The 14,289-nt window shown below is 54.9% G+C and overlaps 1 protein-coding gene across 1 annotated transcript in view; it reads right to left on the reverse strand.

Moving 5' to 3' along the window:
- Positions 1-3,488: 3,488 nt before the first annotated feature.
- LOC103106015 (struthiocalcin-1-like) overlaps positions 3,489-14,289 on the reverse strand; it is a 22,255-nt gene continuing 11,454 nt past the window's right edge. Inside the window, exons 3-7 of the mRNA XM_007505846.2 lie at positions 13,967-14,037; positions 12,076-12,188; positions 9,808-9,942; positions 9,627-9,732; positions 3,489-3,795 (exon numbers count right to left, since the gene is read on the reverse strand). Coding sequence (XP_007505908.1) covers positions 3,728-3,795; positions 9,627-9,732; positions 9,808-9,942; positions 12,076-12,188; positions 13,967-14,033 — 489 coding nt within the window. The 5' untranslated portion in view covers positions 14,034-14,037 and the 3' untranslated portion in view covers positions 3,489-3,727. The remainder of the gene's footprint in view (positions 3,796-9,626; positions 9,733-9,807; positions 9,943-12,075; positions 12,189-13,966; positions 14,038-14,289) is intronic.

Raw genomic sequence — 14,289 nt, forward strand, 5'->3', positions numbered from 1 at the left:
GGGGAGCACCCTCCTGACCCGGGGTTCATCTCCAGCTCTTCCACAACACAGAGCTTCATCAGAGAAGAGGAGGACCCCCTAGAATAGGGCTGGACGTCTTGACCTACCCTGCCTGTCTTGTTAAGTGTGAAAATTGAATCATTGAAAATAGAAGGAAAGAACTTGAAAAGCAGAGGCATTCAGACAGAGCATGGAAGTGGCCTCTTCTTAGGCCTGTAGTAAGGGATTTTGCAAGCTGACAACAAGAGATCCTGGAGACCAACATTCCACACAGAACTCTCAAGAGAGCTAGGAAACTAAACACACAGGCAGTTGCTGGACACAGTTGGTCGACTCTGGAAAGAGGGAGAGTCACTGTTTTCCTCTAGCAGTCAGGAAAGCCCAGAGAGTTTCTGTTTGATATTTCTGTGGTGGAACCAGACAGCCAGTGATTCCCTCTTCTTTGCCTTTCTTGATATTCTGCCTGTTCCTACCTGCTGCTGCTACAGAGAAGTGGATTTCAACAATGCTGGTGACTTACTTCTGGGATTACTGCTTGAATCAAAGAGGACTCCTGTGTTGTGAGGTTTCTTTGGTGCTGGCCCTGTTCCTACCAAAACCCCTAACCTTAGTTACTAATTTAAGAATTTCATTTAGAACAATTATAGTAGGTATAAGCATTTTATTCTCTGTTTGGGTTAAGAATTAGTCATTCCCTGGGGGCAGCTGGATGGCTCAGTGGATTGAGAGCCAGGCCTAGAGATGGGAGGTCCTGGGTTCAAATCTGACCTCATCCACTTCCTAGCTGTGTGACCCTGGGCAAGTCACTTGACCCCCATTGCCTAGCCCTTACCACTCTTCTGCTTTGGAGCCAATACACAGTATTGACTCCAAGACAGGGTAAGGGTTTTTAAAAAAAATTAGTCATTCCCTAATTCCCTTTTTCCCTTTACCCTTTAGATAAATAAACCTGTTATTTTATATATCTATTTAGTTTTGAACCCTTATTTATCACTTACTAACCCCTCCCTATTACAGGCCCCATGTCCTAATGACATCCTACCTTGACAGCTGGTACTTCCTGATAACAAGCAGACCTGAGTCTCCTGCCTTGAGATCTCCAATGGCCCTTCCACCCTTTGTCTCCTTTTCTTACATTGTGTTCGACTGTGCCAGTCTCCACAAACACCTGAGTTATCCTGTGCTCTGAAACCACATACAAGGCCTCCCTGAAGTTCCCTCGGGGAGCCAGGCAAGCGATGGGCTCACTGCTCTGCCCTCCCACATGCCACTCTCCTCAGTAAAACGGGTTCATACTTGACTCTTGTCATTCCGTGCCTCAGTATACACAAGTAAAAGTGAGAATGTTGGAAATGTGGTCAAGAGCTCTCCCTGGACAGGTACCTGCATCACCTCACAACAGCTGCTAAGGGGAGGAGTGTCTGCCTGCCTCATGGCTCTCCCCATCCCAGGCCATCCTCTATTTAGCTGCCAGAGGGATCTCCCTAAAATGGAGGTCTGACCGCATCACTTCCCCCAGAGACTCCCTAGTGTAAAGGGGGGAGGGTTTATTTTTAAAGGGTTGGGCTTAATTATTTAAGAGTGTGGTCACCAGGAATTTAATTAATTCCAAAGAGATTTTTCTTACAATTTATTTACAAAATGTAGAAAGAGTGAAGCAAGAAATCAGAGAGAGATTAAGGTAAGATATATAGCCTGAGCACTAAAGTAATTTATTCCTGGCCCTTCTGGGCAGGGAGAATTAGTTTCAGTCAGCCTCGGCAAAGCCGAGGACCCAGGAAGTGTCTCTCAAGAGTAGGTCTCTCCAGAGAATAGTTTTTTTCAGAAAAATCCAGTCATTAAGAGTCAGGCTTTCACTCACCATGTGTCAGTCCAGTCGTCAGATTCCTCTGCCCCTCTTCACCAGCCTCAACTTGAAAGCATGAAGAATTGAATTATCACAGGAAGTAATAGCTCCTTTTAAAGACATTTTCTCTTGTGTCACTTCCTGTGTCTTCCACTAATTCTCTGTCTACCAATCACAGCTGAAGTCCTGTTCTAGGACTGCCCAGAAGGCAGTTAGTCGATTCTGATTCATTTCCCACCATTGCACACATGGGTCACAGACCTCCCACTTCATGATTAAGTGGGATATTTGCACTTTGGGTGATTAGATCTAAATGGACAGATCTTCATACTTAACTTAAGTACCATGTTTACACTTATGGGGATTAAATCTAAAAATAGGCAAGGGTTACAATTTAATCTTCACAATCAGGAGAGAGGTAAGTATTGTCATTGTTATGATCAGGGGAGAATTCAATTTAATCTTCACACTAGACAGTGATCCTCCAACCTTTCCAACACAGTTATACCTTAGGCCAAGTCATCATCAGGACAATGCCTTGGACTCCTGGTTGTGCCATGTCTGGGCTCTGGGTCTTTTGCTCTGTCTTCCTCCCCAGCTGCTTTCAAGTCCCAAATGAAATCCCATCTTCTCCAGGCAGATCTATCTCCCCAGGCCCTCTGAATTCCGGCTCCTTCCTTCTGATCCTCAGCTGCTATTTCTTATGTCCAAAGCTCTTGGTTGTTTGGTGTATCCCTCCATTCCTGTAAGATTGGAAGCTCCTGGAGGGCAGCTCCTTTTGCCTCCTATCGAATCCTTCGGGATTAGCACAGCACCTGGTAGGTACTGAAATATCAAACTTAGCACATCTATAACTATTGGGGATAATTGTAGGTTAGAGGGTGGTATTATAGGGCCAGTAATCTGGTTTAGGAAGGGCAGGCAGAGCCAAACCCTGAGCCAATAAATACAGACACTGTATACTCACAGGACAGTTTGGTTTAATGACTAAGGGAGAGGTGAAAAGGGTTTGGGATATCCAAACTAAAGAATATAAATAAACCTCCCACCAAATCTAATTGGTAACTTCAGAGAGGTAGTACCTACTCTGTCTCTACCTAAAAGTCCCAGGGGTTCCTATGGCACAATACACTTCTCTACCCCAAATTCTCCTCTTGGATGCTCTAGAGGTAGCAGGGCTGGAAGGTGGGCAGGACCAGGGCTCAAAGAGATGGTCTCACTGACAAATGGCTTTTGGTGTCTTCAGCAGCTCTGTAGGACTCTCTCAGCATCAACAGGATCCACAGGAACAGGCAGTTGGTAAATGGATCACAAGGAAAGCCATGGGAGAGAGAATGAATATCTAGTTCCCTACCCGCCCCCCAGGAGACTAGACCAAAACTCAGCCTCCTGCTTCCCTGTCTGTCAGAAGAAGCAACTTCTCCAGAATGCTGGAACCTTCCTGCACATGCCTGGCAGCATTGCTCCTTTCCTGGAAACATTAGTAGGCACTTCATGCATGGGGACTGGTTGCTGGAGCCTATTTTCCATTTCTGAGTGCTGTTTCCCACTGGAGGTCTTTTCGCTTAGGTGCTCATACACAGCCTAGCCCTGGATAATGTGTCTGTGTCCTCGCAGGACAAGAAAGACGCTTGAGAAGCTGTTTGCTCACATACCATTGAATGATTGATTTATTATTATTGGATCACAGAGAATTTCACTGGGGACTTGGGATGAAAGAAAGAAATGAAAGACCTGGAGAGTCTGCCCATACAAACACCTCCAGGAGGAAAAACGAAGGTTTTAATGGAGAAAAAGCAGACACACTGTGCCTCAGTAGCCAGAAGCTCGGGGAAGACTTTAGTTCCCTGGCCATTGAGTCTCAGGCTCCACTCAGCTTTTCTAGGTGGGCATTTGACAGATGAAGGAGTTTTTATTGCTGCAGGACTCTGCCACCCAAGTTGGTGAGTCTGACAAGAGAAAAGCCAGATGTGAGTCCTCCCACAATCCCCTCCAATGCAAACAAAGAACTTTTTTCTGCTCTTCTCCCAAGGGTAGGAGATCCATGCAGATGTAGACCCTCCCCTGGTACCATGGGTTGATCCAAGCCCTGACCCTCATTCTAAGGAACATAAAGGCCACCAGGAATGATCTGCCCATCATTACCACCCTGTCAATCCCTGCTTCCCCTTCATTCTCTGCTCTGGGTGAGGTGTGAGCCCCACAAGGCAGAGGCAGAACCTGTTCTGCCTTGAGAAAATATGCCTCTACTTCCCCCCAAGTTGTCAGTCCAGTCTAACATTTTATTCCCCTCACATCCCTATCAAGTAATCGCTGAAGCTTCCCAAAGAACTCAGACAATCTCCCCTTCTGGAAGATGCCCTCCTCCATGGAGAGGGTTAAAGGCACATGCTGGGGTCTCCCTTCTCTCAGCCTCCAACAGCTGGCAACCTGGGATTCAGCCTTCACACCTATGGTACACTCTTGGAGAGTCACCAGATAGCCAAGCTGGACAGACCTTGGCTATGCTCTGGTTCAAAGTTTCCTTTTACTGATAGGCCAACCGAGGCTTAGAAAGAGGAATTTCCCAACTCCACGAGGATTTATTACCATTTTCTATGAGCTAGGCCCCAGGTTAAGTGGTACGTCACACCACTGAGTTCGGGGCAAAGGCCATCTGGGCCGTCCACCCAGCATATGCACCCAGGTTGTCTCAAGGCTTCTATCCTCCCTGAGATGACCTCTTTCATGCAACCAACTGGCTACAGCTTCTTCTTTTCCTATACAGCATAGAGGACAGTCGTGGTGGGCACGTGGACACCATGGAGTGGGCCATCCTCGGACTGTTGACAGAGGTCTTGTTTGCTGTTTCCGCTGCCTCCTGACCTGGGTCTTAGTCACCCTCGCCCTAACAGTGTTCTGTTAACAGTGTTAGTGTCTGTCTCCGCAGCCAGCGTAAGCCACCTTTCCAGTGACCAGAATCACTGTCCGTGTTCCCAAGGCCAGTACACTCTCCCTGGGTGGTCAGCCAGGACAAACAGAGGACCTTGCTTTGTCCCAAATAACCCTTGGTGCTCGGACTCTCCATGGGGTAATTAACCCTGTTGGTTTGCTTGGTTGGTCTCTGCATGGCCTCGTCCCCACCCAACCATGAGCTCCTTGAGGTCAGAGACTGCCTCTTTGTCTTCCTTTGTCTCCCCAGGGCTGGCACACACCAGGAGGACCCGGACTCACTCGGGGCTTGGAGTTGGAACCACTCTTCATTTCTAGAAGGAGTGAGTCTCACCTCCAAAGACGGCTTCCCCCAGGGCATTTCCTATGAGCCCATGGGAAAGGAGCTTTTCCCCAGCAATGAAGGTGGGGACTCCAGCTGCAACCTCTGTGACTGGACAGCGAGGGATGACCACGATGGCAGGGGAGCTAGAGTGGTCAGGGCCTCCGAAGCTGCACTGGGAAGAATGAGCTCTCTCACCTCTTCTCATGGCCTCGATTGCCACTCTCCTGGTCTCAAAATTAACTCTTTGAGCACATACTTTTGGGGGATCATATTTCCTGCTTTCATATCACCTAAGCAAGGACCCTACATTCCCATAGGTGGCCCAGACACCCTGGAACAACACACTGGTCAGACTGAGTCAAGTTGGAAACCTTTGGCTTTCTGTCACCTGAAGGTTCCCTGATCTCTGTCTTTCCATCTTCGAATCAAGACTGTGTATGAAGAGCAGGAAGGGCTAGTCGATGGGGGTGAGGTGGCTTGCTTAAAAGGGAAGTATCTGAGGCCAGATTGGAACCGGAGACCTTCTGAATCTAACAGACCTCGCTCTCAACCCACTGAGGCACCCAACTGGCCCCTTCCTTGATCTCTCTTGAGGGGGAGCATTGTCAAGGGAACCAGGTTGGAACACACTGAGGTTGCCTCCCTGGCTTCCCTTTTATTCTAGCTCCAATCGATTAGCCCCAGCGCTAAACGAGAGACTGGGAGTCGTTCTCCTGAGGTGATCTAATTATCTGGAACTTTCCCTGCCAGAATCATCAAAGCCCCGTGGCAAGACAAGGATGGCTGGTGAAGGCCCAGAATGCCCTGGCTGACCTGGGATCTTCAATGCCCGCTCAAGCTGAGCACCCAAAGGGCCTGCTTGGGCCACCTTCATTGCCATTGGAACAAATTGTCTCCAGGGGAAGTCTTCAGCTGCCTGGGGAGACACTCTCCCAAGTCCTCACTTGGTTGGAGGCCTGTCATTTACCATCAACCTGATTCAGCCCATCTGCCGGGATGGCACGTCTGGGGTCCAAAGACTGCTCTGCATGCCACAGCTTCTTGGCATGCTGAATGAGAGCTCAGTGAGGCATCCAGGAAGGCCAGCACCTCTAGGGGAGGGCTTGCTGAGCCCTTCTCCAGGCCTTCATCCATCGTTGGTGTGTGCCTCTCTGTCAAGGCTCACCAGCCTAATCTTCGCCCCCGCCTTTGCTCTTCACCTCTTCTCCTTGTTAGAAGGCTGGGAGGAGGGAGGCCCTCGGAGCCTCCCATCAAGCCAAGTGAGGGAGAAGTCCTTGGAACCATAGCCTGCAGTAAGCTGAAGCCAAGATGGCTCCCCACCGCTAAACCTATACACCAAGAGAGCTGTTAGAGAGAACAACTCTCGGTGGCTGCCAAAGACACCATGTTGGCACAGCTGATGCCAGCAGAGAGATGAGGTCAGCCAGAAGCAGGCTCCACTCAATACATCACCAAAAGGCATCAGAGTCCAGGATGCATTGCCCAAACAAGGCCCTCCATCTCTGAGGTCGGAATGAATGCTCTCCCTCCAGACCCTCTGGCTTCCTTCAAGACCCAACTAAAATCCCACCTTCTCCAGGGAGTCTGCCCCTATGACTCCCTTCATTCTGGGGCCTTCCCTCCCGTCATCTCCTATTTGTCCTGTATACAGCTTCCTTTGGATTTCTTTGTCTGCATGTTATCCATAAGTTCCATGAGGGTAGGGATGGCCTTTTGTCTATCAAGGCTCCTGGCACAGAGCAGTCATTTATTGGGTTAAATTCAAAGAACATTGATAAAGTACCTACTACGTGTCAGGCACATGCTGAGGAGGTATGTTATAGTCATGACTGTATTTGGTCATGAGAATTGTAAGGGTTCAACTTAATGGTTGAACAATAATTTTATGAAATTATGTGGTCTCAAAGTCAGAAATGTATTTACAAATAGAGAGGAAACAATAAAGAAGAGAAATGTGAGGAGGATGGAGAAGTTCTCTATCCTATCAACCTAAATGTTTTGCCCCAGGCCTGCTTAATCCAGGCAGAGATTAATTAGCTCTCAACCAGGAAGGCTGGTAGTGGGTAACCATGTGGCCTCCTCCAAGATGGAAGCTAGTCTCTCCAGAAACTAGGAAAGGAGTCAGCCATTCACTCACCCAATGAAGCAGTCCAGGAGTCAGAGTCTCAGTTGAAGCTGAGCTCCAAGTCCATGATCCAAGCTGCAGTCTCCAGCAAAGCTCCCTTGAAGACTCTCCCCAGTTGGAAGACTATCTCCAGAAGACAATCTCTTCAGACTATCCTCTCAAAGACCATCTGCTCTGAGGGAGTTTGGGCTTGCTTTTATGGTGACTTCTGGTCTGCTCCCCCCTTCACAGGGGCCAATCACAGTTTCCAAATTGTCTAGCACCGCCCAGGGGCCAGTGTCTGTGGGATCAACTTCTCACCCTCTGGAGCTCAATTTCTCCTGAGGGTGTGAATTCTTGAGTGACCTCTTAAACGAATTCACAAGTTTCTGACTGACTGAGCTAAAAAGGGTGGAGCTCTCCAAGCATCTTGCCGGCTTCTCACCTAGCACTAAAGAGGGTGTTCAATCTTTTGGATTCAATTTAAAAGGTAGCCAAAGGAGAGTTAATCCTGTCTTCAGTCTAGTGAGGTGCCAAGTAGGGGTACTTAAGTTAATGTTAACCAGAGTGTCAACTCCAGCTAGACAAAGGGAACAAAGGATTCCCTTTCACAGAAGTGTGTTCTGATACCCATTTCATGGTTGAAGAAACTGAGGCAAACAGGGGATTCAAACACAGTCACAGAGCTATTCTGTGGCTGAGGCTGACCTTGTTGACTCTTTTCCAGTTCCTAGAGTTGTGTCCTGGCCTCAGGCTCGCTTCAGAATAATTCATCACCCCAGTTCTGTTTCTCTCAGACAAAGCTTTTATGGGCTGGAGCAGGGCTTGTGGAGGCCAAGGCCCGAGAGTGGTGAGGGATAGAATTTGAGAGAGAAAAATCAAGGTGCCCTGCCACCTCCCCTGAGCTGGGCTTCAGGAGCTGGACCGGTCCCTGCACAGGCTCGAACTAATGCAATTTGTCCTCGTGGCTGCTCATGGGAGGGAGCCTGGGGTCCCCATAAGCCCTGGCCCTTTCTGTGGCCTCATAAAATAGTTTATTGCTGGCACCAGGGATCACTTTGTGCCTGACCTTGGAGGTCCCAGTCCCCGTCGGGCTGTCCAATGCCATTTGGTGCCTGGCTCAGGGGTCCTGGGCCCCCTCACTAGGGTGGTCATCTCTGGGGGGCCATGCACCCCCATAAATTGGGGGGGTATGTTAGGTAGCACAGTAGAGAGAGTACTGGGCTTGGAATCAGCAAGACAATCTTCCTGAGTTCAAATCTGGGGTCAAAGGCTGAGTAGCTGGGTGACCCTGGGCAAGTCACTTTACTCTGTTTGCCTCCATTACTCATGTGTAAAATGGACTGGAGAAGAATTGGCGGGCCACTGCAGGATCTTTGCCAAGAAAAGCCCGAATGGGCTCATGAAGAGTTGGACGTGCCGGAAAGCGGCTGAACAATCACCAAATGCTCCATCGGGAAGCTTTCTGAGCGACCGCTTTGGGGTGCCGGGGGGGGCACCTGGGAGCCATCCACTGGGCGGATGTGCAATCCCAGACTCCCTACGGACCGCCCAGCACGCAGCCACCATCCATCAGGGCTCCATCCCTGAGCCTGGCACTACCCTAGAGATGCCAGGGGGCACCGAAGGGGGCTGGGAATGGCAGGGACCTACCAGAGGCCCCAGAGACTGTGGAGACCCAAGGGGGGCGGCCCGGAGAGCCTGGGAGTCAGTCCTAAGGCAAAGGAATGCAGAGAGCGGGCACTTGGCTCTGCCTCAGACAGCCAGGGGGGTGACGGCCAGCCTTGGCTGGGCTGATCCCAAGAAAACCTTCTTTGCCTGAATCCTGATTTCCGTCCTCTCAGACCCCCACAAGCCAGAAGAAAAGGCCACAAGAAGAGTCTCCCCGCCTGAACTGGAGCTCCACCGGGGCTCAAGACTCTGCACCCCTTCTGGCACTGGAGGCCAGGGAGCCCAAGCTCCTCCCGATTTGGGGGAGGGAAGAGCTTAGACAGCCGGGGGTCCCTCCTTCCTCTTTCCTCCTGCCTCAACTTACCATCCTGTCCCCGCTGCTTCCTCTTTTATTGCCCCAATAGAATAAATTGCTGATCTTTTCTAACCGGCTGAAGACGGAGGAAGAGGCAGCTCCAACTGAGCTGGAAGCGAGGGGACCCCGGGAAGAGGGGCGAAGGGACGGGGCGGCTAGTGAGGGGCCATACGGAGGGAGGGCTGAGGGGGGACCAGCAGGCTCGGCCTCCTCCTCTTTCCGGCCAGCCTTAACAACGGACGTCCCCCTCTGGCTCTTTAGCACCAAAGCACCCTCCATCACCCGAAGGGGGAGCCGGGTGGGGCGTGCGGGGCTCTTTGCAGGCCATCAGGAGCCTCAGGGCTCGGCCAAGCGGAGGGGGGGCCCGAGTTCCTGGGCAGGAGGCCCCGCTTACCTCCGCTGGTGTCCAGCACGGCGCAGTCGTACCCTGCGGACCAGGGCAGGAGATCGAAGGGCTGCAACCTGAATCTGCTCCCGTCGACCCACACCCAGCGATAACCCTGCAGAGCAAAGATGCTGTTGGGCCCTGGGGAGGGGGGAGGGGGAGGCCCCAAGAAAGACTCCCGCAGGCTCACGTTGGATCTTCGGAGGCCGATCCAGGCCTGCTTCCTGGCCGTGGTGCTGGCCAGCAGGTGGCCCAAGATCTGCTGGTCCTGCTCATTTCTAATGGTCGCCAGGGAAGCGCCTTCTGTCAGCCTCGCGCATTCGAGCTGCAAAGAGAGCCGCCTCAGTGCCTCCTCCGGGCCGGGGCCCCACCTTCGCCCTGGGCCGCCGCTGGCCCCTCCGGCTTCCCCGGCGGTGCACCCGCCGGAGCCCAGCCCAGCCCGGCCCGGCGCCCGGTCCTTCCACCCATCAGCCCGTCTGCCCGTCTGTCCGGCGTCCTTCCGAGGGAACCCAAACGCTCACCAACGGGCAGCTGGGCTCGTGGCTCTTCTCTCCAGCCCCGCCCCTCCCTCGGGCCACAGCGGCTTCGCCTCCCCCACCGCTCTCCGGTGCCCGGCCCCCAGCTCTCAAGCCGCCGCCTTGCTGCCTCCGCACAGACCAGCCTCCTGGCCTTGCGAGCCCTGGAAGGAGCCTCTCGCCGGCTCTGGGGCAGCCACATCTCCCCGTCCTGACGCGGGAGGCGGCTGGAGCCCAGAGAGGGGCCACCCGGAGGAGGGCTGGTCTTCTGCCGCGCTGGGAGTGCCAGAGGCGGGATTTGCACCCAAGCCCTCATCCTGGGGCCAGGCTTGTGGCTCCTTCCGCGGATTCACTGGCCATCTTTAGGCAGAGTTTGCAGAGCTCCCGGCTTGCCTTAAGCTTCTGCTGACCTTCCAACGGTGCTTGTCAAATGCCCTCAGGCGTGACAAAGCGGATGTCCAGCAGCCATCTTACCGGCAACACGTCCAGAACGGAACTCAGAACCCTCCCCACCTTCCACCTTCCCTATCGCTGGTGGAGCCCCCCCCTCCCCCCCCCTGCTCTGGGCTTCTCACTGACTCCCAGATCCAAGATGGCGCCAAGCCTGTCAATTCCCCCCTCTGTGGTATCCCTCGAGCCCATCCCCGTCTCCTTGACCCCCGACTGGCTCTCCCACTGCGGTCACCCCCATTCCATCGTTTCAGGGGCTCCCTATTACCTCCAGGGCTGAACCGCCATCCTGCCCTGGGCTTCTCTCTCGTACCCCTGCCCCAGGTCCTCGTCCGCCCCAGCTGCCCCACTTCCACACCCATCTCTCCAGCTGCCCTCCACCCTGGGATGCTCTCCCCCCCCATCCCTGGCTCCCAGCTTCCCAGCGTCCCTCTTGTCGCGCTCAAAGCCAGCCTTCTACAGGGGGCTCCTCTCCGTCCTTCCCCCTTATCCCTCCCTCCTTGGCCTTCTCGTGTGTGCCCAGTGCTTGGCACAGGGCCTGGCATGGGGCTTCGTCGCTGTTTACTGCCTGGCTGTAGGAGGAAGAGATGCCCACATTTGTGCCAGCTTTAAGGGCTCCTCCTATTGTCCCCTTTGGCAAAGCAGCCATTCTGCTGCTGGCAAGAATGAGAATCTGAACGTGGCTTCTTGGGCCGCGGTGCCCCTCCCTGAATGGTGCTGGGCTTGGCACGGCGCAGGGCAGACGAGGAAGTCGGTGACTTCCTCCCTCCCTCCCAGGGGCTGGGCAGGCTCAGCCTCACAAAGCCCCTCGGTGGCAGGCTTCCCAGCCCGAGAGGCGCCGCTCCCTTCAGGGGTGAAGAGGCCTCGTGGATGGGGACCAGCCTGGCACCCGAGCGAGCCGCCAAACCGCTCAGGGGCACCGAAGGGCAATCCGCTACCCGCCTGGGAAGATTGTTCCCAAGTCAGGCTGGTTCCTCGGCTCGGGTCTCTCTCAGCGCGCCAGGCCAGAGCGGGCATCACGCCCAGGGCACAGGCAGCCTCTCCCCACCGGCCCCCCAGGGCATGACCTCTCTCTGCCCCCTCGTATGCCCTGCGCTCTGTCCTTCGGGGCTATCCCTTGGCCATGGATCCCCCTTCCTTGAGAGTGCCGAGGCAGCCCTGGGCGAGAGGGGCCTCTCGCTCCTCCTTCCACCGGCTTTGCCACATCCTCCCTTTACGTGACTCCGTCCCCCGTCCCCCTCTCGGTCTAACAAAGACCCCCTCGCCGTGCCTGGTGAGCTGGGATTCGAGGTGCCCGCTCACCCCTCTCGGGGCAGCCACTAGAGGCGTGGAGGAGTGCCCGGAGGCTTCAAAAGCGGGCTCTGTTGTGCCCAGCTCTGCTCCTCCCTGAACCCCTGCTGGGCAGCCACGAAGGACACTCGGGCCATGAAGGCTAAGCCCCTTGTCTAGCCACACACACCCCTCCGGGGTCGCCACGGCACAAAGCAACTCACGTAAGCTTCTGACCAGCTGAGGAGGTCCCCAAAGGCGACATAGCACCAGCCACTGATGTAGACGTAGTCGGGAGGGCACCTGCTCCGGGTGCTCGTCTTGTTGGCCACAGCGCCTGGAGGAGAACGCATGCCAGCTGTGCCAGTCCACTGCCTCGAGCAAAGGGCCCCGCCCCTCCTTGACCTGCCCCCCAGACTGCAAAACCAAGTGCTCCCCTTCAAGGTATTGCGAGTAAAGGGGAAGAAAGAGAGGAATAAGGTTTCCAGCCTTTCTAACTCAAGGTATGGCCGGGTCCTGGATTGCAGCTGCACTGGCCAGAGACGGCTCAGAGAACGGCCATGAGAGCGAGGCCGGAGCTGGGCCAAGAGACCCCCGAGCTTCCCGCAGGGGCTCCTCCAGGCTCGTCTAAGCCCCCCAGGTCCCTCAAGATCCTTCATTAGCCTTCTATTTCCACAGCGTCCAGGACTTTCTCCAGCCAGGAATCCGGCCTGCCCTGCTGGCAAGGCAGACACGCGGCTCTGGGGTGAGTCTTCTGGCACTGGGCTGGGTCTAATTCCTCGCCCTTTGACAAGAGCAGCTCGAGCCGCTCTTCGGTTGAGGCCCAACGATAGGGTGCTTCATGGAAGAGTCATCTGGGGGAGCTCTGGAGAGGACAGCAGAGCGACAGGCAGCCCAGGCCCCTCAGAAACGAGGTCCGCCACCCCGACCTCATGCTCCGCTTGGCCACATGCCCTGCAGTGGCGACGTGCCAAGGGGGCGGTTGGTGGGATTCTTCTGACCAAGATGGAGACATGGGGTGCTGATGGCCTACCTGGGGGGTCCCCAGGCTCTCCTTGGACCCTGAACCCAGGGGCTGGGGTCACTCCGGGACCGTTTAGTACTTCTATCAATGGTGTGGATAAAGGAGCCAATCGGGTGCTGCTCAATTCTGCAGATGGCTTGGGGGTTTAGGGTGAGCCCACGAGGTCCAGGGGAAGCTTCCTAACTCCCAGAGAACTGTCTAGAAGTGGGATGAGCTGACAGTGGGAGAGGCAGCAATTTGGGGGATCACTGGCCAGGGAGGTTGTTGTGGGACTCAGTGTTCTCGGACTTCCCTTACTATCCCCACTTTTAGAGATTCAGTAATTATATCTTTAAAAAGATGAGGGCAGGGGGCAGCTGGGTGGCTCAGTGGGTTGAGAGCCAGGCCCAGAGACAGGAGGTCCTGGGTTCCAATCTGGCCTTAGACCCTTCCTGGCTGTGTGACCCTGGGCAAGTCATTTCACTCCCATCGCCTCGCCCTTACCATAGTATGGATTCTAAGGAGGAAGGGGAGGTTTAAAGGAGAGCGAGAGAGCAGAATGCTGCCGCTGGGCCTTGGGCCACAGGGAGGTGGCAGCCACAGAAGCTCCCAGGACCCTCGGCGGCACTGGGAGACACAGTTTCCTCTCCAGCCCTGGGCCGACCTCAGACAGTCCTCCACCGTGTTGCCAGTACTGGGGTGAAGACGAAGAAAAAGGACTGAAGCTGGCCCGAGAGCTCTGCTCCGGGGTTTGGAGGACGAGGACGCCGGTGGCCCTGCTTGTCCCTCAGAAGTGACCCTCGGAGCTGCGAGTCGCCTTTGGCCCTGACGCCAGGACAGCGGCCTCCCTGGGCTGGCTGTCCCAGGCTTCGTGAGCCCGTCCTGGCGAGGTGCCCCGAGACAAGTCCCCGATGCCAGCCCAGCTGAGAGCAGGAGCCACAGTCTCTCCCCCTCCCTTGGGAACGAGTCCCTCCATCTGGTTTTGAGGCGCCCAAGAAATGCCTCGAGGCAGGGTGCAGGGAGAGGAGGTCCTCGAGGGGTGCGCAGTCTCTGCGGCCAGGAGCTGAGCGGGCCCGCGGGGGCAGCAGCCCCCTGCCCAGCCGGACACTTACCTTCCCCAAGAGTGCTGAGCAGCAGACAGCCAGACAAGAGGCAGGGAAGGTCCGAGATCAGCCCCATCCTCCTACAGGGAGACCCCCCAGACCCGAAGCTGCCTGAGACTGGGGAGGGCGTCTCGGGGCTCCCCCTCCCCCAGCCCCAGCCCTCCAGCCGGGATCTAAGTGGGAGTCAGGCCTTCCCCGGGATGGGAGGGCTCCCAGAACCAGTGAGCGGCCCTACGGGGGGAGGCTTTGGGTCCTCCTTCGTGGCTCGCCCTCCTCAGCACCCGCAGGAGAACTCGAGGCTGGCCATTCAGAGGGGCCGGCGGGGCTCTCAC

Source organism: Monodelphis domestica, chromosome 6 (genome assembly GCF_027887165.1).
Source record: "Monodelphis domestica isolate mMonDom1 chromosome 6, mMonDom1.pri, whole genome shotgun sequence".
In the NCBI taxonomy this organism is placed as follows: Eukaryota; Metazoa; Chordata; class Mammalia; order Didelphimorphia; family Didelphidae; genus Monodelphis; species Monodelphis domestica.